Below are 27,662 nucleotides of genomic sequence, written 5' to 3' on the forward strand. Positions count from 1 at the left end.
TGTTTTCTCAGAATTTTTATTTAATTCTTTGAAAAGTCCATCTTAAGGGAGAATTTCCATTTTGATAATCCACGCACAAAATTGTCTTCAACCTACCGAAATACATAAAGCCAAAAGTGAATCGAGTTTTTGTATAAAATAATAATATTCAAGTGTTGTATCCATTAAAAATGGCTTTTACAGGTATCACCCCACGATGAGGTAGATGTCATTCACTCAGCCACACATTCACTCATGTTTGCAGTATTAGTGGGACTACTTGTCACTCGGTGTTCCATGACCTGTGGATAGAGCAGTGAGCAAAACAGACAAAAAATTCCGTTCCCTTGGAAATGACATTCTAGTGGAAAAAGAGATGGTAAGCAACAACAAAAATAAATAAAATATACATTGTTAGATGCTCTTAGCGCTAAAGAGAAAGTGAAAGCAGGAAAAGGGCACGGGGGATGTTTACGGGGTTGAGGTTTAAGCCAGGGTGGCCAGAGGAAGCCTCACTGAGAAGGTGGCATTTGAATGAAAGCAGAGGTGGTGAGATACTGAGATGGATGTTTGGGAGAAGAGAGATTCCAGACAGAGAGAAAAATGAAGTCAAAGGCCCAGAGGCAGGACTTCCCTGGTGGTCCAGTGGTTAGGGCTCTGCCCTTCCACTGCAGGGGGCATGGGGTTGATCTCTGGAGGGGGTGGCAAATAAGATCCCATATGTTGGTGCAAAGCAACCAAAAATTTTTTAATAATAAGAAAAAAAAGCTCAGAGGCAGCAAAAGGACTGGTGTGCTGGAGGAAGGGCAACAGGCCAGGGAAGCTGGAATGAGGTGAGCAAAACGGAGGGTCAGTGTAGGATGAGGCAGAGAGAGAACAGGAGACAGTGATTGTGGTTTTGCTCTGAGTGGGTGGAAGATTCTGGGCAGAGCAGTGATGCAACCTACGTTTTCCCAGGATAACTCTGGCTCATGTGAGAATAAACCATGGTGGGGGAGTAGAAAAGAGGGGTGGGATCAGAAAGACTACCTAGGAGAACACTGCAGTTATTTTGGCATCAGATGATAGTGACTCTTTTAAGTAGGAAAGAAGTAAAAAGGTGATGACTAGGAAATGGATGGATTTCTGTGCACCTTGGTTTCCACATGTATGGAAAGGGAGAATCGTAGCTAGGGTTGTTGGAGGGTAATGGGTAACACATGCCAGGGCCAGACATGTATTAGATGCCTGACGAATGGCAGCTCCTTCAACTCAGGTTCGGTTTATCTGGATCGAATCTTTTTTATGTCCTCCCTGTCGTTCAGCTGGTCTAATTGTGCCTACATTGTGTTCTCATAATATTATGTTGTTAACTCCCATCTTCATGTTTATTTTTCATGCTGGCCCTGCCCATCTGCTACACTAGGCTCTACCATCCTTCAGGGCAGTCTCACTCCCCTTACATCATCAGCACCTCACACACGGCTGCAAACATGGAAGGTTGCAGGACAAGTTTGAGCTGGGCATCCTGCCAGTGATGAGTGATCAAAGGAGAGACCATCAGTTCCACTGGCAGATGTTATCTCTTCACTCATCTCTAGTATGTACACGTTGTCATTACACTCTCTTTGTTTTCTTCCCGGTTAAAATAATGTCTAGAGTGGTATTGATTTTCTTAGATGCAGGGGGAGGGGTGATAGTGAAGAGTTCCTGAAAGAGAGAGGAAGAGCAGAAAGGAGCAGAAGAAAGCCTAGATAAGACTCCAGAAATATCTGGGTTCTCACCTAGTAGTAGTTAGTTGCTCAGTCATGTCTGACGCTTTGCAGTGCTATGGACTGTAGCCCACCAGGCTCATCTGTCCATAGGATTCTCCGGCAAGAATACTAGAGTGGGTAGCCATTCCTTTCTCTAGAGGATCTTCCTCACTCAGGTGTCAAACCCGAGTCTGCTGCACTGCAGACAGGTTATCATTTGAGCCACAGGGGATTCTAACCTAGATCTGCCATTTTAGTGGGTGTATGAGCCTGAGCTAAACATTTAGCTTCTCTAAGCCCCAGATTTCAGATCCAAAAAACTGAGGATAATTACACTTTCTAATTTTGAAAGTTGGGAGAATGAGACATTGTAATGCATGTGAAAGCTTTGCGGCTTTCAGGACCCATCCATCACCGTCAGAAAGCGCCATGCCTCTGAGGGATGTGGCAACAGGCACTTGGTAATACTACTTGTGTTCAGCTGAAGAGTGAACTCTTGGATATTTGAGAATTTGTAAGTAGCTCACTTTTATGATGTATTGAGAATCACATGGGCAGCATGCTGTGTATTAATTCTTGGATGTAAAGATGAAAAATGTAGAGTCATGCCATGAAAGATTAAACCAAACTCCAGATTGCAAGCGTAATTCTAGTTGAAAGTATGCTCACTGATCCACGTTTGTACCTACCTCCCTGTGGAAAGAACTGCGAGTAAATCTCTTTGAAGGTATCTTCATTAACAACCCCGCTGGGACATTCCTAGAGGAAGTGGGAGAGAAGCAATATGAGCAAAGTGTTCATAAAATGGACTTTTCTGCACATTTTGAAATAGGACTGTCTACTGTGCAAAGCTGAACCAAGAAAGTTATCCATCCATCCATCCATTATCACAAAAAGAATAAAAGTGCACTATAAACTTCTCTTTGTTCCAGTTCTCACAGAATGAAAAAAAGTTGCTGATGTAAAAATCTTCGCATAGTATCCACATCACAGCTGGACTGACACATTAAAAACCACAGGGTTGTTTTTAAGAACGTGTATATATGTTATCTATGGGTAGGAGGAAATTTGTTTTTCATTCAGCAAGAAAATTGCAAGAGGTTTCTGATATGGTCTTGACTGGACCTTTGTGTTGTGTCCTCTGCAGATGTGCTGGACACACATCATCTTTAGTTGAATGTGAAAATGGTGTGCTCACTTGGGTCTAAGGTGGCCCCACAAGCCTCCAGCAGGAATAGCTACAGATTGCTCCAGACTGCATAATAACAAAGGGCAGAAATAAATCACTTGAGTAAGGAGAGAGCCCAAGATTTTTTTAAGTTCTAAAGAGGAGGGTGTAAAAGGAGGATGCCTGAATGTAATGAATTCCCACCTTTGTCCTGTGGTTGGAGTTATTTAAGACTAATGGATACTGACCACAGGAACGCCACTAATGTTGGATTATTGACTTGATGGGGCCAAAGAGCAAAGGTACCCCTCTGAAATGGAAATTTTCTACAAGAGAAACTGAAATCTAAAATGTCATACAAAGTGAAAGTGAACATGTTAGTTGCCTAGTCGTGTCCATCTCTTTGTGACCCCATGGACTGTGGCCCGCCAGGCTCCTCTGTCCATGGAATTTTCCAGGCAAGAACACTGGAGTAGGTAGCCATTCGCTTCTCCGGGGGGTCTTCCCAACCCAGGGATTGAATCCAGTCTCCTGTATTGCAGGCAGATTCTTTACTGTCTGAGTCACCAGGGAAGCCCAGTGCCATATAAGGTCTGCCTTTATGCCGAGATGAGGACTAATCAAGTGGACTTGACACTGATGTAAGGGCTAAAAATGCTTTCACTCTTTGGAGCTTCAAAAACAGTCTGGTCAGGAATCTGAACTGGAGAGATCCCTGGAACAGTCGAGACTGACAATCACAAAGTAATTTGACATCAAACCACACGTGGGATGCTAACTGCATACCGAAGGTGGGGAAGTGATAAGTTCTGTCTGGCCCTTCTGAGTAGCTTTTCAGGAACAGGCCCATTTTCTGTAAGCTCCCTCACTTCAGTTCTCACAGAACCCCCCTGGTCTACCAGCATCTCCAAGATTCATTGGGGGAGAATCAGAGGTATGCTAATTCCCCTGATGTTAGACATGGATATTCTGAGGCTATTTCTGGGATATTCAAAAATCATTTGTGGCCTTTAAAACTCTTAACTCTTGAAATCATTGTCCCCTCCTGAATAAACTTTATGTATTAACTTGATGTTTCCTTTTCCTAAAACTCAGTTACTCACAACTGTCATGTGCTGCACATGAGGAATTTTCTATTCTCTTCTTTGTTGGTTTGAAAGATTATACCTTTGATACATTAACACAGCTTCAAATAGTAGTTGCCAATGTGAAGCTTGTGTTACTGGCTTGTGGTCAATATGTATTTTTCCCATTCGATTTTTATAATGACATAGATATCTCCATTCACTGAAAAGGAACTAGGTTCTGCGGTCAAGTGCCTTGTTACTCAGATCCAGTGGAAGAGTTGGAATGTGAGCTTGAAACTTTCCAGCTTGTCACAAGGTTTTGTGTTAAATAAGCCCTGTGGATATAAATGACCCCAAGGAACTAAGAGAATCGCAGCAAAGAAACAGCAGCCAGAAACAAATTAGGGAAAAAAAAAACAAACACCCAAGCAAGCAAATTAGGATGTTTACTTTTATATACCAATTTGTCTGGGCCATGATGCCCAGTTATTTGGTCAAACGTTATTCTGGATCTTTCTATAAAGGTGTTTTTGAATGAAATTTACATTTAAATTGGTGGATTTTGAGTAAAAGAATTTACTCTCCAGCATATGAGTAGGCCTTACCTAAGTCATTTGAAGACCCGAATGGAACAAAAGGCTAATTTCTCCAGAGCAAAAGAGAATTTTCCAGCCTTGGGACCTGATAGGCAACACTGATTTTTCTTGGTTCTACAGCAGATTGCCTTTGAACTTGAACTGCAATTCCTTCTTGAGTTCCTGAGTCTCTAGCCTGTCTTCCTCTTCCATCAGATTCTGGACTGGCTAAGCCTTCACAATCATATGAGCCAACTGTTTAAATAAATCATTTTCTGTATACATACACATCTATTGGCTTTGTTCTTCTGGAAAATCCTGACTAGTACATGAATAAATGAACAATCAAGAGTTACAACTCCAAGAGGAAAGACGATGGTATGTATATAGTTCATCACTCAAAAGTTTTGACTAAATGACTTTATCTAGTTGGCAGCGACAGAACCAATTTTAAGAGCAAATAAGCACTTTGTAGTTAGACCCTCTCATGCATGGAAATTGTGATTGATTGGCTATTTATCTCTGAGCCATCTGCTGGGAATAGTAAGGAGAGAGCAAATAGATAGCTGTCTGCCATCAGGTGGTGAATATATGCAAGGTCAAAAGTAGACACTTGCCTCAGAGTTCAAATGACTCTAGCAAGACACAAAGATGGGAAATGACGGGATACCTGCAGTTAGCAAACTTGTCAGCTGCCTTTAGTCTCTAGATGCATTTGATAGATATATCTTATAATGTGAATTGAAATTCAGAAATTGACAGTCTCATATGTGTTTGCTTTATGTTTAATCATATGTCTGGGTCAGACAAAATCCTTTCTCTGTCAACTGAAAATTCCTGGTCAAGTTCTAAGGTGGTAAGACTCAGCAAGCTAATTTGTCTCTATTCATCCTTTATTTATTACATTAATTTACAGCTTTAGCCCATACATACTGTAGGTCCATTATTCTAGGAACTTTTCTAAGAAATGAGGCAGCAGTAGTAAACAAGTTAAATGTCTTATTTTCATGAGACCTGCATCCAGATGGAAGAAGAAAGGTAAAAAACAATAAATACGATGATAAAAATAATCCAGGAGTGAAAACTAAGATCATGGCATCTGGTTCCATCACTTCATAACAAATAGATGGGGAAACAGTGGAAACAGTGGTTGACTATTTTTCTGGGATCCAAAATCACTGCAGATGGTGATTGCAGCCATGAAATTAAAAGACGCTTACTCCTTGGAAGGAAAGTTATGACCAACCTAGACAGCATATTAAAAAGCAGAGACATTACTTTGCCAACAAAGGTCTGACTAATCAAGGCTATGGTTTTTCCAGTAGTCATGTATGGATGTGAGAGTTGGACTATAAACAAAGCTGAGTGCCAAAGAATTGATGCTTTTGAACTGTGGTGTTGGAGAAGACTCTTGAGGGTCCCTTGGACTGCAAGGAGATCCAGCTAGTCCATCCTAAAGGAGATCAGTCCTGGGTGTTCATTGGAGGGACTGATGTTGAAGCTGAAACTCCAATATTTTGCCCACGTGATGCAAAGAGTGACTCATTTGGAAAGACCCTCATGCTGGGAAAGATTGAGGGCAGGAGGAGAAGGGGAAGACAGAGGATGAGATGGTTGGATGGCAACACTGACTCAATGCACACGAGTTTGAGTAAACTCCGGGCATTGGTGTTAGACAGGGAGGCCTGGTGTGCTGCGATTCATGGGGTCGCAAAGAGTCGGACACGACTGAGTGACTGAACTGAACTGAACTGATGATCTTCTATTTATTTAAAAGAGTTCTTATGGGAAAGCAATACATTTTACTACCTTCAGGAAAAGGTTAATCATATTTTTCAGGATGCTAGTGACTTACAAAGCAGTATAACGGTCTATTTTCTAACTCCTTCCTTACCAGTTTTATTGAGTCATTTCTGCACAAAAGAGGTATCTCCACCTCTCCATCAAGAAGAGTTTGACCTGCCCATGCATACGGCTAAGTGTAAACCATAAACAATGTGGCTGTGTCAGGTTAACTCTTGCCATAACAAACAAGATCCTAAATACATAACAAATTTAAAAGAATGCAATATGTTTTTGCTTGTCTAACAAGAGCGGTAGTACTGATCTGAGTTATTAAGGGACAGGTGTTCAAACTACTGCACAACTGCACTCATCTCTCACACTAGCAAAGTAATGCTCAAAATTCTCCAAGCCAGGCTTCAACAGCATATGAACTGAGAATTTCCAGATGTTCAAGCTGGATTTAGAAAAGGCAGAGGAACAAGAGATTACATTGCCAACATCCGTTGGATCATCAAAAAAGCAAGAGAAAACCAGAAAAACATCTAATTCTGCTTTATTGATTATGCCAAAACCTTTGACTGTATAGATCACAACAAACTATGGAAAATTCTTAAAGAGATGGGGATACCAGACCACCTGACCTGCCTCCTGAGAAATCTGTATACAGGTCAAGAAGCAACAGTTAGAACCTGACATGGAACAACAGACTTGTTTAAAATTGGAAAAGGAGTACATCAAGGCTGTATATTGCCACCCTGCTTGTTTAACTTATATGCAGAGTACATCATGTGAAATGCTGGGCTGGATGAAGCATAAACTGGAATCAAGATTGCCGGGAGAAATATCAATAATCTCAGATATGCAGATGATAACACCCTTATGGCAGAAAGCAAAGAAGAACTAAAGAATCTCTTGTTGAAAATGAAAGGAGAGTGAAAAAGCTGGCTTAAAACTCAACATTCAAAAAACGAAGATCATGGCATCCAGCCTGATCAATTCATAGCAAATAGATGGGGAAACAATGGAAATAGTGACAGGCTTTATATTTTGGGTTCCAAAATCACTGAAGATGGTGACTACAGCCATGAAATTAAAAAACACTTGCTCCTTGGAAGATAAGTTATGACCAACCTAGACAGCATATTCAAAAGCAGAGATATTACTTTGCCAACGAAGATCCTTCTAGTCAAAGCTACGGTTTTTCCAGTAGTCATGAATGGATGTGACAGTTGGACTATAAAGAAAGCTGAACACGAAAGAATTAATGCTCTTGAAATGTGGTGTTGGGGAACGGTGCTTTGGACTGCGAGGAGATCAAACTAATCAATCTTAAAGGAAATCAGTCCTGAATATTCACTGAAAGGACCAATGCTGAAGTTGAAACTCCAATACTTTGGCCACCTGATGTGAAGAACTGACTCCTTAGAAAAGACCCTGATGCTGGGAAAGACTGAAGGCAGGAGGAGAAGGGGATGACAGAGGATGAGATGGTTGGATGGCATCACCAACTCGAAGGACATGAGTTTGAGAAAGCTCCGGGAGTGGGTGATAGACAGGGAAGCATTACGTGTTGCAATCAGTGGGGTTGCAAAGCATCGGACATGACTGAGAGCCTGAACTGAACCGAAGTCACTTCACATGAGATCTTCATTGAGTCTTACAGGTTCTTTCATTGCGGCTCACGTACTCTCTGGTTGTGGAGCGGGCTTACTTGCTCTACAGCATGTGGGATCTTAGTTCCCCGGCTGGGGATTGAACCTGCATCCCCTTCACTGAAGGTGGATTCTTAACCACTGGACCACTTCCCCTGATATCATTTTTAAAGGATGATATTTTCAAAGAAGTTCAGTAAGGGCTAAACACTGAAGCATGAATTTGTTAATTCGGCTTTCTTCACCATAAGACCAAGAAGTAATAGAGTTCCCAGCTTTAGAGAAAGTGAGGAAATCTCACTTATCTATACTGTGAGAAGTTACTATAACCTTCTATAAGCTTTATGGCTTCTGTATTTTATTTCCTATTGATATTTCATCTGATTATTAGCAAACGGTCATGTAGTGAAAATATGTTGTCTATAGAAAAAATAAAGTAGATAAAAATCACCTATAATCATATTACTGTAAGGAATTTTGGTCCTTTATCTAACTGTATGGAGAAAGAAATGGCAACCCACTCCACTATCCTTGCCTGGAAAATCCCATGGACAGAGAAGCCTGGTAGGCTACAGTCCATGGGGTCACAAAGAGTTGGACATGACTGAGCGACTTCACTTTCACTTCACTATCTAACTGTATATTAATATGCCATGCATATAAAATTAGAAGTTGGACACGACTTAGTGACTGAACAACAAACAATAATAAAATTAGAATAAGAATGTAGCATTGCATCTGATTGTTTTTACCATAAAAAGATATCCTGACGGTAACATTTCATTATTATTAAAGGCTGCATAATAATGTGTCTGCTGCATTTACCATACTGTTGGGTATTTAGGGAAGTGCAGCACATTTTTGAACTACATAGGAATAGTAACGTAATTAACATTCTAGTGCATACATCTGTGGTTCCACCTGTGGTTCTTTCTTTATGACTAATCCCAGAAGGAGGCTCATAAGACCAAAGGGTTTAAACCACGTTACGGCTCTAAACCACGTTAAGCCTCTTCATATGCACAGTCACATTGATTTCCAGAAGGGCTGTACCCACATGTGCTACCACCACTGGTTTATGAGAAAGTTTCACATCGAGAGGCGTTGCTGACCAGAATCATATGGTGATTCGATATTCACCAAATCCCATGAACAAACAACAATAATTTTCTTTCCTCATGAATCTAATTATCATTCTGAAAATTACTGGGGGATATCAAGGTGTGTGTCCAGATCCCTCCAAGGGATAAAGTGATGCACAGATTTTCATGCAGACAAGGATGCTTTGATGGCAGGCTGCTGGACCACATCACCACGGTAACAGATGTTTAATGAGTGTACATTCACTGCGTTCCTACCTACAATATCTCTTTTATTAAATAACATTTTCACTAACCCTGAAAAGTAAGGGTTATCTAGAGATGAAAATGAACCTTGGAGAGATGAAAATTCTGTAACTTGTTGGAGTCACACAGTTTTTTACAGAGGCATACATGTGTTTCAGTCAGTTTAGTTCAGTCGCTCAGTCGTCTCTGACTCTTTGTGACTCCATGAACCACAGCACGCCGGGCCTCCCTGTCCATCACCAACTCCCGGAGTCGACCCAAACCCATGTCCATTGAGTCGGTGATGCCATCCAGCCATCTCATCCTCTGTCGTCCCTGGCTCCTCCTTCCCTCAATCCTTCCCAGCATCAAGGTCTTTTCAAATGAGTCAGCTCTCCACATCAGGTGGCCAAAGTATCAGAGTTTCAGCTTCAACATCAGTCCCTCCAGTAAACACCCAGGACTGATCTCTTTTAGGATGGACTGGTTGGATCTCCTTGCAGTCCAAGGGACTCTCAAGAGTCTTCTGCAACACCATAGTTCAAAAGCATCAATTCTGCACTCAGTTTTCTTTATATTTCTACTCTCACATCCATACATGAGCACTGGAAAAACCATAGCCTTGACTAGACAGATCTTTGTTTTCAAAGTAATGTCTCTGCTTTTTAATATACTATCTAGTTTGGTCATAACTTTCCTTCCAAGGAGTAAGTGTCTTTTAGTTTCATGGCTGCAATCACCATCTGCAGTGATTTTGGATCCCAGAAAGATAAAGTCAACCACTGTTTCCACTGTTTCCCATCTATTTGCCATGAAGTGATGGGACCAGATGCCATGATCTTAGTTTTCTGAATGTTGAGCTTTAAACCAACTTTTTCACTCTCTTCTTTCACTTTCATCAAGAGGCTATTTAGTTTTTCTTCACTTTCTGCCATAAGGGTGGTGTCATCTGCATATCTGAGGTTATTGATATTTCTCCCAGCAATCTTGATTCCAGCTTGTGCTTCCTCCAGCCTAGTGTTTCTCATGATGTACTCTGCATAGAAGTTAAATAAGCAGGGTGACAGTATACAGCCTTGACGTCCTCCTTTCCCTATTTGGAACCAGTCTGTTGTTCCATGTCCAGTTCTAACTGTTGCTTCCTGACCTGCATACAGGAGCCAGAGGTCAAATTGCCAACATCCGCTGGATCATTGGAAAAGCAAGAGAGTCCAGATAAACATCCAGTACTGCTTTATTGACTATGCCAAAGCCTTTGACTGTGTGGATCACAATAAACTGTGGAAAATTCTGAAAGAGATGGGAATACCTGTGTTTACTCTTTAAATAAATTGTCCTTTAGTGTGTTCTATGCATTAAGCACTCTCCTGTGCACCAAGGATACAGAGTGAATTTTTAAATATTCCATTTTGGCTTTTATGGAATTTGTAGATTAGTGCAATCAAACTTACACCTTCCTGACTTCATTAATTGCAATGTTAACTTGTCTTTTGGATTATAATTTTTTAGGACTAAAAAAGAAGGCTTCTGGAGATCCAGCTATGGAAATACTTCTTTTGAGAAGACACACTACATTTGTTTGCTTCCACATCTTCTTCCATTATGGTGGCTGTGTTGGAGAGAGCCACATGCAAAAGGAAGCCTTTCAACCCAAACTGAAGTATTGATTTAAACATTTTTTTAAATTAAATGTATATGACTGTAGCCCACCAGGCTCCTCCATCCATGGGATTCTCCAGGCAAGAATACTGGAGTGGGTTTCCATTTCCTTCTCCAGGGGATCTTCCTTACCCAGGGATTGAACCCAGGTCTCCTGCATTGCAGGCAGATGCTTTAACCTCTGAGCCATCTCGGAAGCCCATATATATATACACACACATACAAAGGTTCATATAGTCAAAGCTATGATTTTTCTAGTGCCGGGAGCCTGTGTGAGGAATCCCGCCCATTACAAAGGTCATGAGGAAGGAAGCCCGACAAAACGCAAAGGCGTGATCTGGCTTCAGGGGTTCCCCCTGGGTTTTCCTGAACATCTACCCCCCAAAACCAGAGTCTGCCTGCTTTATTGTACTGTGCTTTCCACTCTTCTGACATCCTCTGGAAAAAAGTTGACTCAGGGCTTCAGTCTCCTGCATATGAAAGGAACGTTTCAGCTCAAACCCCTTCGATGGCTCTCTAACTTGCCTGACAGGTTCTCCCGGACTTTTACAATTTCTGAATTGCTTACAGCCCCCCAACAGCAAGAGGCACAAAGCTTAAAGCATCTTAAAGATACAGAGCCTTTTCTAAAGCGCTAAAAATTATATTGGTGACGGGTTTCACTGTTGACTCAATGACTGCTGCCAGGCCTCCATATTCTTTATCTTTTAGGCACCTGAAGGATATTAATCAATGTAATTGGGATATAGAAAAAGGAATATAGTAGTTTTGATGTTAGCAACACTAGACTTTTGAGTTAATTACTTTTCTCTTTGTTATAAATCACTGTACTCCTTTTACTTGTTATAAATTGTTGTATCCTTGCTATGTAAGAATGTAACTTTATTTAGTGCTTTCTGAGAGTGGCAGCAGACTTTGGAAAGAACAACATTTTTAAGACAAATAAGTCTTCTGGTTGACAAACCCTTATCAGAAAAGGGCCGTAAAATGTTAATTGGCCTTCTGGCCAGAAGATGATGTAAATCACCTAAGACTTGTGTATGCAACTAGGTATGCAGAGAGAAAGCCTGGTCTCGATAAGAGTCAGGGCTGCTGACACTGCATAATTTTGTATTACCCATTGATCTCTATGTACAATCTAAAAGTATAAAAAGCCTTCTGAACAATAAAGGATGGACCAGTTTCTCTGACTAGTCTCTCGAACTAGTTTCTTGGACATCTGGCTCCCCCGGTGTCGGCTCTCTCTCTCTTTCTCCCTCTCCCTCCCTCTCCTTTTCCGGCTGAATTCCCATTTGGAATGCGGAGGCTCGCTGAGTCTACTTTCTTGCCCTGGCTTTTAAGATCCGCGTGAAAGGGAGCCTAAGGTGGGGCACCCTTTGATATTCAAGTGGGCGCAGGTGGCCCAAAGTAGACGGTGCAAGCTTTTCATGTAAACCAAGTTATTCAGCCTCTTTTCTCCACTAAAATTTCCTACTACACTATTCTTTCCTAATCTCTCTTTTATATTTCAAAATATATAAGTTTTTCCTCACGACGACGTCCCCGCTTTGAATTACCCTGGATCCACTGGGGCTGGACCCCGGCATTCTAGTAGTCATGTACGGATGTGACAGTTGTACCATGAAGAAGGCTGAATGCTGAAGAATTGATGCTTTTGAATTTCGATGCTGGAGAAGTCTCCTGAGAGTCCCTTGGATAACAAGGAGATCAAATCAGTTAATCCTAAAGGAAATCAACCCTAAATATTGGAAGAACCAATGCTTTAGCATTAGCTGAAGCTGAAATATTTGGTCACCTAATGTGAAGAACTGACTCGTTGGAAAGAACTCTGATGCTGGGAGATGAAGGCAAAAGGAGAAGAGGACAACAGAGGCTGAGAAGTTTAGATAGCGTCACTGACTCAATGGATATGAATTTGTTGGTGTCCCCAAAACAACAACTTTGGGACATGGATAAGGACAGAGAAGCCTGGTGTGATGCAGTCCATGGGGTGGCAGAGTCAGACATGACTTAGTGACTGAACCACAACATATATAATTGTAGTTTGTGAGATTTGGGGAAAATTAAATGTTTTAAATTTATTTTTTGAGAAATGATTGCCTTTAGTTCAGCAAGGACCTCTCTACCTTCTTCCTTACCACATACACTTTAATCTGAATATGAATGGCTGGACACCAAAGAACCTTGGGAAAAGTCCGAGATTTTAGGACAGGTTAAGTGAACTACTCCATCAACTGTTAAGTAGCTAGGATTTCCTGGTGCTGTGCTGGCTGGTATATTAATCTGTTAGGACCAGCAAGTTTCCTTTAGTGCTTCTTAAACCCCTCACAATGGTATGATCATAATGTGATAAATGTAGAGTGAGATTTTCTTAGCATGTAACTGCCATGCCAATTTTCTGTTGATCCTACTCAGCTGCCTTAGGCAGTGTTATGAGACACGTGGCAAGGTCCGTTATAAATGTACTATGACTATTTTGCTACTACTAATATCCATACTGCTGCTAAGTCACTTCAGTCGTGTCCGACTCTGTGCAACCCCATAGACAGCAGCCCACCAGGCTTCCCCGTCCCTGGGATTCTCCAGGCAAGAACACTGGAGTGGGTTGCCATTTCCTTCTCCAATGCATGAAAGTGAAAAGTGAAAGTGAAGTCGTTCAGTCATGTCCGACCCTTAGTGACCCCATGAACTGCAGCCTACCAGGCTCCCCCATCCATGGGATTTTCCAGGCAAGAGTACTGGAGTGGGGTGCCATTGCCTTCTCTGAATATCCATACTAGTAAGTGAGAAACTTTTGTAATAATAATAATTAGCATGATGATAGTGATGATGATAGCGATGATGATGATAAGTTAATACATTGTGTTAGATGCTTTCCCTGGATTTTCTCATGGGAATGTATAGATGCAAGCATTACCTCCATTTTACTGATGAGCAAACTGTTAGAAAGAAACTACCCACGTTCTCATAATTATAAAATAGCAGAGCCTAGTCTATTGACCACAGAGTTTGAGGATTTAAGCAACTTTAGAGCTTAAATGGGTTTCTCTTGCTCTTGAAAAGTAGAGTGCTCTCATAAAACCTCCCGAAAGCTGAAATGGCAGAAAACACAGAAGCAGTCACCATAAAGCAGAGATGCTCACAGACACAGTTCAAAGCTCACAGTTCTTCATCTGCTCAAGATGCAGAGGGTAGTTCTTGGGGGAGGGGGCTTGATGGTGCCCATTGGTGCTTGGGGTGTGCTGCCTCTGTAGCAGCTAACTGTAAAAGGAATGCTGTACGCTATATTTTGCTTTTTGCTTTTCTGCATAAAGGTGAAAATCCTCTTCAGACTTTTTTTCATTAGCAGAAAGAGGGGCTAATGTAGGTCTTTATCCCTAAAGCAGGGGTACCTGTAATCTAGTCTAGTGGCCTCATTTTTAAACTGAGGAGACTGAGTTTGAGGTTATAGGAATTACCCGTAAAGCACACGATGGGCTGCTGAGCCTTACCTGTGTCTGGCTTTTCTGATGTCTAGCCTGATATGTGGATATCACAGACACCTTCATGTCCATTTAATAGCTGGTGCCCTTCTGTCGGGAAGCATTTAGAAGCGACTAGTGAAATGCTTATGCTCCTGGGCTCTGGAGTGAGATAGAACTGCACAGAACCTCTCTTCTACTTAAAAGCTGCAGAGCTTCAGACAAACATTTCCGCGAAGTCCCCTTGTTCTCCTCTGTCACATGGGGATAACTATTGACACTAGAGGGCTGCTATGAGGATTAATAAGATAATTCCACATTATGTTTCTATCTTAGAACTCTTCTTTGCACATCATATTTGATGTGAGCTGTCAGTACAATATTAACAACCTGGAATTTGGTAAACAGAACTCCATTATACAAAGAGTGACTATAACCTCAGCATGGCTATCCTAGGGTTAAATGATATCCACCAGAGCAGTTGAACCCAGTAGAGTGCTGGGCTGATATAAGGCAATGAGCCTACAAAGCAGATATGAGTTATGCCTCCCTGTCTAGCTTTATAAATTGAATCTGCTCTTTCTAATATCATCAGAGTTTACCCTCAAAGACAGGGGAACACTGCAATTGTAAATGACAGCTGAGAAGAATAAAAGGCCACATACTGGAAGTAAATGTCAGAGGAAACTCAAGAGCCTTTTATTCATTAAAGAAAAGTTTTCCCTACTAATGTTTAGGGGAGTACATTAGAAATACAGCAATCCATGAAAAGCATTGGAAATGGGGCTTTGCAGAGAGATCCATGTATGCATAGGAAATTGCTAAAGAAATTCTTTTTTGAGGTGCATTGTGAGTCCTTACACTTTTACCTCTTCAGAAAGTCTTTTAGCGTTTCCTTGAAGGTTGTCAGAACTCTGATGGAATTTTCCATAAATGGTTGTAGTGATATGCAAATCAGATATATTCTGTAGCTAATATTTGTCTACTCGCTGGCTGAAATCTCCTCTTCCCATAAATCACTGTGGATCCAAAAAGAATCAATACAAAAATATCATGGGAAAAAATAAAAAGTAAAAGTCCTTGTGAAATAAACAATTCCTTGGGAAGCCTTTTATGTCACATCTTGTAAGCATCTGTGGTTTTTCATCAACCCTCACATCTACTCCTGTTGCCAAAGAAGGCATCCATGTGCTTAACTTGAAAAGCTTGGGTTTCTACAAATAGAAATGTCATGGCATCCATGTTTTGTCCAAAGACTATTCTTAAGGGTATTCTTTCTGACAAAGGAAGTGGATGACACCTATTTAATAAGTAGCACAGCATACAATGGACAAAACAAAGACTGGACACTAGGCATTTGGTCCAGGGAAGAAAAAAGGGAGATTAAGATTACTCCCCCAAATAAGTAGAGCAGCTCATCCTTCTAGCAAGAACTGATAACAAGCAAGTTGACAATTCTCAAAGGAAGTTATCTTCTTATACAGTAAAATTGTCAGAAATCACACTTGAAGTGAGCCAGCTATAAGTTCATAAGGAGAGACCAGAAGACATCTAGAACACTTAGAAGAACATGTGGAAATAACCCATGAGATACACAGAAAGGCAATCGATGGATTGAACAAGGCAAGAACAGATGTCTATAGGGCTATTTATCAACAATTTCTTCCTGCTTCCAAACCCATGGGAAAAGTATATTTCATGGTCCCTAAAGGTTTGCTGGGACTAAATACAAACTACCCAGTGAATGGAAAGCAGAAGGGACACTCGAATACTGTGATTTATAAGGAGAAATATATGTTTCTTCTGAGTCTCCATTTCTAGCACAGAGTTCCTAAAACTATGAGAGAGATAAAGGTATCTCTTGTGATGTTAATAAGGTAATTGTTGGATCCCGTGCAAGATCCTCTTGATGAAACTGAAAGAGGAGAGTGAAAAAGTTGGCTTAAAGCTCAGCATTCAGAAAACTAAGATCACGGCATCCGGTCCCATCACTTCATGGCAAATAGATGGGGAAACAGTGGCAGACATTATTTTTGGGGGCTCCAAAATCACTGTGAATGGTGACTGCAGCCATGAAATTAAAAAACACTTACTCCTTGGAAAGAAAGTTATGACTAACTTAGACAGCATATTAAAAAGCAGAGACATTACTTTGCTAGCAAAGGTCCGACTAGTCAAGGCTATGGTTTTTCCAGTGGTCATGTATGGATGTGAGAGTTGGACTATAAAGAAAGCTGAGCACTGAAGAATTGATGCCTTTGAACTGTAGTGTTGGAGAAGACTCTTGAGAGTCCCTTGGACTGCAAGGAGATCCAACTAGTCCATCCTAAAGGAAATCAGTTCAAACTCTTCATTGGAAGGACTGATGTTGAAGCTGAAACTCCAATACTTTGGCCACCTGATGTGAAGAACTGATTCATTTGAAAAGACTCTGATGCTGGGAAAGACTGAAGGCAGGAGAAGGGAACGACAGAGGATGAGATGGTTGGATGGTGTCACCGACTCACTGGGCATGAGTTTGAGTAAGCTTCGGGAGTTGGTGATGGACAGGGAGGCCTGGAGTGCTGCAGTCCATAGGGTCACAATGAGTTGGACAGGACTGAGTGACTGAACTGAACGGAACTGTACTGATGCAAGGATGGGGGATGGTTGTCAGGGGAGCCAACCAGGTAGTTAGAGGGTTAGAATTTTCAATCCCAGTCCTCTGACCTCCAGGTGGGGGAGAGGAGCTGGAAGTTCAATTCAATCACCAATGGATAATGATTTAATCAACCATGCCTATAACATGAAGCCTCCACAAAACCCCAAAAGGACAAGTTCAGAGAGCAACTTCAGCATTGGTGAACACATTGAGGTCTGGAAATAGTGGCAAGGTAAAGATATATTTAAAATTCATCTGAGGACTTAATGTGCATGTAATAGATATATGTATATATTTGTTATAACATAAGTGAATGACAAATCTAGACAGTGTGTTAGAAAGCAGAGACATTACTCTTCCAACAAAAGTCTGTGTAGTCAAGGCAATGGTTTTCTCAGTGGTCATGTATGGTTGTGAGAGCTGGACCATAAAGAAGACAGAGAGACAAAGAATTGATGCCTTCAAACTATGGTGCCTGAGAAGAATCCTGAGAGTCCCTTGGATAGCCAGGAGATCAAACCAGTCAATCTTAAGGGAAATCAACCCTGAATACTCATTGGAAGGATTGATGCTGAAGCTGAAATTCCAGTATTTTGGTCATTTGATGCAAACAGCTAACTCATTTGAAAAATTCTTGATGCTGGGAAAGATTGAGGGCAGAAGAAGAAGAAGGTGTCAGAGGATGAGACGGCTGGATGGCATCACCGATGCAATGGGCATGAACCTGGACAAACCTCGGGAGGTGGGAGGGACAGAGAACCCTGGGGTGCTGCAGTCCATGGGGTCGCAAAGAGTCGGACACAAATGGGCGACTGAACAGAAACATGAAATGCTTATTTTGAGTATGAATCCAACTGCTTATTAATTATTTACTATATTACAATGTGACTGGAGTCCCCCCAGATCAGATTTAAGGTCTCTTTATGCAAGGATGCTTAAGCAGATTGTATTGTTTGATTGTGTTATATGCTATAGCTGTATGATAATTGCATATATTTAATTTTAGGAAAGTGACTTTTATCTTCTTAGTTTTCAAGATATGAGCATATCAAACTACTTATAGTATGATTATCTCATAACCAAGGTAATGTTTTATCCTTTGAGATTCAAAAATATTTCCCATTCATTAGTTGATTAAATTGTGAAAACAAAACACCCCACCACCTCCAGTAAGGATGACTTGAAAGATAGATGATGTGAATTTAGTGATACAATAAAGATGACGGATGGGGAGTCTGATTCTCAGAGACATATAATTGGGAAGCCTGACTGTCTTCACCTATTATTCCACCCTGTTTAATATGTAATCCAATTGGAAAAACATTGGCTTTTGTAAATTAAATTTCCACTCCCCAGTTCTCTGGTTTGAAACTGGGGTTGCTTTGAAAAGTTACTGTCTTAGTTGCCTGACAATTTAAAGATACCTCCATATTCTACACTAGTAGGAGAATTTTCAAAATTTACATTATGCCATGCCGTGAACTTGTATTACTCTTATCACTAGGTTCTGTTTGTGGACTGCTCTGCTCTGTTTAGAGTTGGTAAATGCCTCAAAAGCAGGGACTGATTCTTATAGAGCCCAGCATTTTTTCCAACAGAGTATTAAAAACATTTATCCTGAATGGATATACACTCAAACAATTGCTGGCTTTTAAAAGATTAGAAAATAAACTCGCTCTGGCAGTGTCCTCTAAAACTCGTGTGCAAAGTTTTAGAACTCCTTGCACTCCAAAACATTTTTTCCCCTGTAATTCTTCTGCTCTCTTCTATCCAGTTTTGCTGAGGGACATTTTTGATGCCTTGTGCTGTGTTGTGCTCAAGGTCACCACTTTCTCTTAAAGACATCTCTGTCCTTGGACTTTCGAGATCCAAATCTTGGCTCCACTTCCCAACCCTTGTGACCATGTATTATAATTACAATAACAGAAATTAAGGGGAGACCACCAGGGTCAGATAAAAACATTTCTTAGTTCAATACAAATTTTAAACACCTTACTGTATTTAACAATTGGATTGTTAAAACTCATTTTAAAATAATAGGATTAGCCCTTCAGTTTTCAGAGTATACAAACTGATCACTAAGAAGTAAAACTAGTTTTACTTGTAAATTACTAAAACCAATTTAAATTATAAATTTTTGTTCTCATATTTCCAGATGTTTGAACAATTAGTGAGTCATTTATTCTCTTTTAGTCTGTTTCATTTGTAAAATAAACTTTAAGAAATACTGATATCACAGGGAAATAAATGAAAATTAAAATAGATAATGTATGAAAAGGAAAAAAAAAACTGGATACAACAAATATGTTTGGTATTTTGCTGCTTCCAAAGTTTGCATTAAGAACCGTCTGCATTCCCTGAACATACTCCTTGGAGCTCAAGTGATTAAATATGAATTTCAGATTGGAAAAAAACATGGAGAAAGACTTTCCTATGTAATACTGGAAAAGAGATGAGCGCTGGGTGATACTCAAGATTCAACTCAGCTGCTTAAGTTTGGAGATACAGGCATATTCTCAGCCCCAGAAGGTTTACCACAATGAAGGAGAAATACAACTTATGAGGCATATTTTCTCCTCAGCTCTGGCTCCATTCTCTGTTTGGAAGCAGCAAATATTATGTGAGGTATACAGCCAAAACAGAAAACCCTAAAAACCAAAAACTAGGCTCAAGTGTCAGCTGTACTAATAAAGAAATCATTGAAATGTCCCAAGACTGTGTGTCTCAATCTATAAAATGTGAAAAGTAACAGCATCTTACAGTGATGAAATGCTAACTCATTGATATTATGTATATAAAGATCCTAGCACTATTCTAAAAAATTGACAAATGTTGATTTCTTTTAACATTCTCTTTGCAGGTCACTTAGGTTGACTCTGCAAAATGAAGGTCCCCAAACTTTGCAGGAAAAGGCCTCCCAGCATGTAGGGAAGCTAAATAAATATGCTATGCTATGTTATGTTATTTATTTATTTAGCTGTGCCAGGGCTTAGTTGTGGCACATGGGATTTTAGTTGCTACGGATGGGATCTAGTTCCCTGACCAGAGATCAAACCCGGCCTTCTGCATTAGGAGCCTAGAGCCTTAGCCACTGGACCACCAGGGAAGTCCCCTAGTTATTTGATACAAAAAGTGAGGGTGAAACTGTTGGTCAATCAGTAGTGTCTGACTCTGTGACCCCATGGACTATAGCCTGCCAGGTTCCTCTGTCCATGGAATTCTCCAGGCAAGACTACTGGAGTGGGCAGCCACTCCCTTCTCCAGGGGATCTTCCCGACCTTGGGATTGAACTGGGGTCTCCTGCATTGCAGGAAGATTCTTTACTTTCTGAGTCACCAGGGAAATCCTAAAGTCTTTGAAAAAGGATTCTCCCAACTTTATGAAAAAGAGGGTTCATTTAGTTGACTCACTGTGTCCATTACAACACAGTTAAATTCTCCAGGTGCTCAAAACCATTTGAGGAAAAAAGACCAAAGTGCCCAGAGAGCAGGCGTGTGTATCAGTTTCCTATTGCTGTATAACAATACCGGAAACTTGGTACTTATAACAACACAGACTTACTACCTCACAGCTCTGTAGGCAAAGGCTATCATGGTTTGGCTGTATTCTCCACTCAGGGACTCACATTCAAATGTCACCTGACTCTGGTTCTCATCTGGACCTCAGAATCTTTTTCTAAGCTCATTCAGCTGGTTGGCAGAATTTAGCTTCTTTTGGTTGTTAAGACTGAAGTTCCTGTTATCTTGCAGGCTATTAGCCCATGTAGCCTCAGTTCACTTTCTTTTCACGTGTGTGTGTTAGTCACTTAGTTATCTCTGACTCTTTGTGAACCCATGGACTGTAGCCTGCCAAGTTTCATGGGATTTTCCAGGCAAGAATACTGGAGTGGGTTGCCAAGCCCTCCTCCAGGGGGTCTTCCCAACCCAGGGATTGAAATTTGGTCTTCTGCATTGCAGGCAGATTCTTTACTGTCTGAGCCATGAGAGAAGCCCTTTTTTTTCACATAAGTTCCTGCATCTTCAGGTCATTAAATGAGTGTTAAGTCCTTCTCACACTCTGATTCTCTCTGCTTCTATAATTTAAAGGGCTCATGTGAAGAGATCAAACCCAAGTGTCTCTGTATTTTAAGTTCAACTGAGTTGGAGCTTTAATTACATCTGCAAAATCCACCCCCCCCCCCCCATGGCAATATCTGGACTGGTATTTGGCTGAATAATCAGGAGATAGGACTCTTGGGTGGGCTATCTTAGATCTCTGCCTACTGGGCCTGCTTTATCTCAGTATGGGTTGACTTTGGTTTTCTTAGCAGTTTCTGATTAACAATTTTTTAATAGTTACATTCACTGTAAATCAAACAATAGAAACTCTTCAGATTTGTACAAATACTGTACTATTTTGACCGCAGCTAGCAACTATACTGCTTGGAGCCTTAGTCTAACTAGATTTGGAAGGAATATATCCTGTCAGGGCTGTGCTCAGCAGTGACCAGGGAAGACTGCAAATCTGCATGTCCTTATTACGAATGCTATGAATAGTATTCCATATGCAGAGTTATGCCCTGTCCTTACTTGTGTCTGCTCTATATCAACAAGGTCATTATGCAGATTTTATGAATTGATCAAATCACTTTCAAATTGGCATGTCATCAGCTTAATGATACTGCAGAAAAAACAATTAAAATATTTACTTAAAAGAATCATGTAATTTTTCAATCAGAGAGAGTAAAACACGAAGACAATGATGTACGTGTTCAGACACCACCACCACTGTAAGATAATACATTTCCTGGAGCTTTGCAATAATTGTATTCTCTCTCAGTCTAATTTTCCCACCTACAAAATTGCCAAGATTCTGGCTCCTTGATAACTTCATTGTGCCTGTCATCTCTTGGCTTCGTATGTGAGAATATTTGTTTTCCTCATTTTGTAGGCCCTTTTTATTTATTAGTTTTCAGTTCTTTATAGTTAAAGGCACTTTAACATAAGCAATAACCTCTTGTCATTTTATTACATCTCTCTATAGATTGGGAAAATGAAAATGAGTTCTCTTTACTGCTTGCTGACAAATATGATGGACATTCTACTCTACCCAAAACAAAGTAGGGATTACAGTGATATGTGTGTGTGTGTAGTTGATTTGATTTGTCTAGGTCCAGATGTTTCAAAAACCCATTCTAAGGTCTATCTAAAGAAGCTGTGAAAGACTGTAGAGGCTGGAGGATTAACAAAAGGGATGTTTAATCATCACCCATGGTCTGCTGAGCCTGGTCTTGATACATGTCACCATTAAATCTTCATAACAAGCAGAGGACGTAGATATTTTCTCACATGATACAAAAGAAATGAGCAGTCAGAGGAGTTTAAGAAAGTTCCCCAAGATCACACAGACATTAAGCAGCAGTGGAGATCTGAATCTGAGTTTGACTATACAGCTTTATAGCTTACAAAGCTGTCATTGTGAAAGGCAAGTGCAACTATAGAAAAGAAAAATAAACCAATAGAGAACTAATTATCCTAATTTTTTACCCCTATTAATTTACCAAAAAATCATTAATCATTGATTCAACAAATATTTCTAAATCACCAAGAACAATTATCATATTAAGTGAAATAAATCAAAGACAAATACATGATTTCCCTTATATGTGGAATCTTAGAAAAAAAAAAAACGGATACAAATGAAGTTATGTACAAAACAGAAGCAGACCCAGACTTAGAAAATGAACTAATTGGGGGTGGGGAAGGATAGTTGGGGAGTTTGGAACTGACACAATACCATACTGCTATATTTAAAATGGGTAACCAACAAGGACCTATTACAGTGCACAGGGAACTCTGCTCAATACTCTGGAACAATCTAAATGGGGAAATAACTTGAAGAAGAATAGATACATGTGTTGTATAACTGAATCACTTTGCTGTACCCTTGAAATTAACGTTGTTAATTAATTGATTCTACAATTGCTACTACAAAATAATTTTTTTAAAACAAAGGGAGCAATTAGCCAGAGTCTCAAAAGCTGCCTGAGAGGAGAGTGTGTCGACCCACACTGCTTCTAGGCTTTCAAGGCTGGCACTGCGGCCCCTGAGACCCCTCGCCTGGTTACTGTCAGTCACAGCACTCATCACAGGGTCCTCTGGAGCTCAGAGAGGCGCCGGGCGAGCAGCCTCATTCTCCGTGTATTTTATTACAGTGTTTAGGCACGAGGGGGCAGCAGTGTCCTCCAGGATCGCTAGAAACTCCAACTCTAGTACAAAACACTTTGCCAGTTCTTTCCACAAGTTTGGTGCAAGTCTGGTTAGATTTCTTTCCGGAAAGCGATTTTCTCTTTATGAAAGGTGACAGGAGAGCTCCTGTTCCCAAATCAGGTAGAAACAAAATTAACTATTTCAGGGAAAGGTTCCCAGAGACTATCTCTTTTCTGGATATTAACTCCGGGAGTTGGTGATGGACAGGGAGGCCTGGCGTGGGGCAGCCCATGGGGTCTCAAAGGGTCGGACACAACTGAGTGACTGAACTGAACTGAAGTCAGCCTAAAATTGCAATCTCTTTTTTAGCAGTTGGGCCACTCTTAATTTTAGTCATCAAAAATTTGTAGTTGTAGGTCTAAGTAAACAAGTAAGCAAACAAGACAACCACAAAAATTCTCAAATTTGAGTCTGAAAGTCTTATAAATTTGCATTTAAGTGTATATGGGCTCTGCTTACGTGCCTATTTATTGGAGGAAAGTTTTAAATCCTCCATAAAACATGAATAATAATAATAATATCTATCTTGAGGTTATTATAAGTTTTAAAAGTATAACCTATATACAGTGTTTAGTGTGATAGCTGGCATTAATTATGATGGGGATTCTTTCTATAATGATAGGAATATTCATTATGAACCTTTTCAGTTTTCATTGCTTTTTCACTTAATCAAGGATATTAAATTTATCTTATCTTTATTATGTGCCATCTGCTATTTATCTCAAAGGTATCTTATAATCCCAAACCAATCTTTCATTTGCTTAGTTTCTCTAAGATACAGCTTTTGAAATTTGATGTCCCTAGCCTAAAATTCACTCATATCACTTACTAGCTGTGGGAGTTTGAGTAAATCACTTAAAAGTTTTCCCATCCTTCATTTATTCATCACATATATTTGAAAATATAGTATACATTGGAGAGTGTAGTAAATGTTGGGGATAAAACAATCAAAAAGACACATGAAGGCCCCTTTGGGGAGTTTACAGTGTGTCAGAGAAGGCACACGGAAAACCAAGAGCTGAACAGATAATCATTTGGGGTTATGCTAAATGCTGCAAAGGAAGTACCTGCTTGAGAAAGCCCCACTTTTCAGCCGGGGTAGAACCCAAGGACACGTGCATAGCCTGGGACATGTTCAAGGACTGCATTGATGACAAAGGAGCCAGAAGCAATAGTCTCAGGCAAAGTTAGTTCATTCAAGGCCTGCTAGATGTGTTAAGGATCTAGGTCTTTGCCATTCATGTGATTGGGATAATATGCTGGTTTATAGACTCTGAAGAGAATTAACATAATTTATATACAATGCCCAGCAAAAGTCCCAATTATATTCCACATAATCAATATTGCTGTTTTTTTTCCTTATCCTACCAGAGCTGAATTTCTGACTCAGCTATAGTATCTATTCAACACATAATTACTTAGCACCTGTTCTGTACTAAGCTCTCTGCTGCAAGCTGAACAAACAGAAGAGGAAAAAGAGACACGGTCTTGTCCTTGCCCCGGGTCTTTCCACTGGTTAGGCATTACGTTCCTTGTGTTATGTGACTTCATTTCAGCTGAACAAGAGTTTCAGCATAACTGAGACATGAAATCTCTTGCTCTCATCTCCCGATACTTTGCTGTGGATTACAATGTAAATAACTCAGGATTATTCTTTGCAAGTAGGAATTATTCCTATGTCTTCCTTCACTTTAGCTAATGATTAACAATAATGATAATTTCTAGACTTCCCCAGTGGTCCAGCGATTAAGACTCTGACTTCCAGTGTAGGAAGTGTGGGTTTGATCCCTAGTTGGGGAACTAAGATCCCACATGCTGTGCAGTACAGCCCAAAAAAGATGATAATTTCACAGTGCATACTTGTACATGGTGCAGTTGATTAGGTTGCATCTATATACTATTGAAAGGGTTAACATGGCCTCTGTGATATATTTGAGGCACTAGCATGCTTCTGGAGGGCTGGAACACTAGCATGCTATTGAATGTAGCTGATGCCTGTGTAGCTTTGTTTACTCTAAAACTGAAGTAGTCTAACTCTTACTCTTCTCTGCTTACTTGTTTTAATATATTTAGTGCATACATATTTATTTATTTAACATATAAAAATCTTGACTTCTCAAAAATATTCCAGATGTAGAAAAGAACCATCAAACCATCAAATTACAAAACTCTACCACTTTTACTCTTCATTTGTATCTACACTCTTTCATTTTTAGAGCTCAAAGATATTTAAGACATTTATTTGCAATTATGGTGAAGCCATTATTCCAATCAGCAAGAGATCCACTTCAAAATTCTTGTTATATAAGTTTGTAAAAATTTTTATTCTCTCTAGTGAGGCATAAAGTTACAGGCTTTATGTTCTTGCCACATACTGAAGGAAAAACAATGCATATTTTTTTCAGCATCTCACAGATATTTTAATTTTCTGGTTCATCAGCCTTAGGGCTTCCCAGAAAGAGATTAATGCTTGAATTTCATTGTGATAACTTTACCTCATGTTTTTCGTTATTTTTGTTGAGAAATAAGAAGTCTTGAGGGCTTCCCAGGTGGCTCAGTCGTGAAAGAATCTGCCTGCAATGCAGGAGATGTGGGTTTGAACCAGGGTTGGGAAGTTTCCCCTGGAGGAGGAAATGGCAACCCACTCCAGTATTCTTGCCTGGAGAATCCCCATGGACAGAGAATCCTGGCGGGCTACAGTCCACGGGGTCACAAAGAGTCGGACATGACTGAGCAACTAAGCATAGCACACAGAAGAGATATCTGATCGTGGAAAAATAATGAGACTGTCAACTTGTGTGTGAAAATTCTAAATAAGCAGTGACAATTAGGCAAGCAGTCAGTGAGTGGAGAGAGATTATTGGCTGATCTCTGAGTTGGCTTTATGCCAAATAGGTATTGAAATAGGCTATAGGTGAAAAATCTACCCCTGCCCCCATCCAGCCCTGCCAGACTCTAATCCCTGGAAACTGCAAATATCACCTTATATTTTGCAGATGTAGTTAATTTAAGAATCTTGAGATAGAGAGATTATCCTGTATTACCCAGGTGGGTTCTAAATGCCATTGCAAGTGTCCTCTAAAAGAGAGGCAGAGAGATTTGATACACACATAAGGGAAGAGGCAATGTGAAGAAGAAGCAGAGAGAGCTTTGAAGATGCTGGTCTTAAAAATCGAGTGGTGCAGTCACAATCCAAGGAATGCTGGCCCCATCCAGAAACCGGAAGAAGCAAGCCGCATATTTTCTCCCAGAGCCTTTGGAGAAAGCACAGCCCTGCCAAGACTATGATTTTGGCTCAGTGTTACTGATTTCAAAACTGTTGCCCTCAGTCCATAAGATAAAAATGTCTATTGTTTTAAGTCACACATGTTATGGTGTTTTGTTACAACAACTCTAGGAAACTGATATAGTATGATTATAGAGCAAAAGACAAACGGTAAAGGAGTAGGGATGCTCAAGAGGTGTACTGAATGATGGATGCCAGACAGTCTAAATAATATGAAACTGCGGAGACCACGCAGGAGCTGGTAGTTACAAAGCTCTGGTTTGCAAAGTCAATGGGCAGAATGCACTAGGCGATAGGGCCCAAGACAATCGAATAGATGGAAAGTTGTCAAAATGACAAAACTAAAGATTTCAAGAGCTGCACATTTTCAGGAAAAGCTCAAGTTGTACCCATCAAAGTGAAAAGTGGAATGGAAAAGAAAATAATGGTGTTTAAAAAGTAAAAAAAAAACCCTGAAGCTCAGGTGGGTGCCTGTTAAGTCAGTGTATCAAGAAGATTTTAAATTCAGAGATCAAAGTCTTGAATGAGTATGATAACAGTGATTCTGAAAGTGTTAGCATGGATACCCTGACTTTGGCTTCCTGTGGTTCTGTTCCTTTCTGCTGTCTTACTTGCTTTAAGTAGTGTCAATCCCCTATTTCATATCTTGCAGGTGGGGCTGTCCGTCTCAGTACATACCTTTCTCCCTGGCTACAGAGCCAGCTCATTGTTGCAAGCTTGTCCAAGAAAAATTCTCCATCCCCCGAGTCACAGTGATTAGTTCAGGTATGTCATGGGACCAAAGTCAGAGCCTTCCTTATCAGGACTGGCAGAGAGCAGAGAAGAGACAGAATCCTAACGATATTATTAGGGCCTTGGTCCAGCTTGCCTGATGCTATAATTATTTCTCTATTCCAGTTATGTGATCCAACTAGAACTTTTAAAATTTTAATTCAAGATACTTCAAACCATACCTTAAGGGTAAGAAATTATTGAATAAGCCAAGAAAAGGAAATACAGATTGGGAAGGAAGGCATAAAATTATCTTTGTTCTCACATGACATGCTCATCTACATACTAAAACTGAAGGAAATCAACCAAAAA

The 27,662-nt window shown here is 40.3% G+C and overlaps 1 protein-coding gene across 3 annotated transcripts in view; it reads right to left on the reverse strand.

Annotated features, from left to right (window-relative positions):
* Positions 1-27,662, reverse strand: part of KCNIP4 (potassium voltage-gated channel interacting protein 4) — a 242,555-nt gene that overhangs the window by 17,782 nt on the left and 197,111 nt on the right. For all 3 annotated transcript variants that reach the window (XM_068975025.1, XM_068975026.1, XM_068975027.1), the window contains exon 3: positions 2,402-2,471. In XM_068975025.1, the coding sequence (XP_068831126.1) occupies positions 2,402-2,471 (70 nt within the window). The remainder of the gene's footprint in view (positions 1-2,401; positions 2,472-27,662) is intronic.

Source organism: Capricornis sumatraensis, chromosome 7 (assembly GCF_032405125.1).
Source record: "Capricornis sumatraensis isolate serow.1 chromosome 7, serow.2, whole genome shotgun sequence".
In the NCBI taxonomy this organism is placed as follows: Eukaryota; Metazoa; Chordata; class Mammalia; order Artiodactyla; family Bovidae; genus Capricornis; species Capricornis sumatraensis.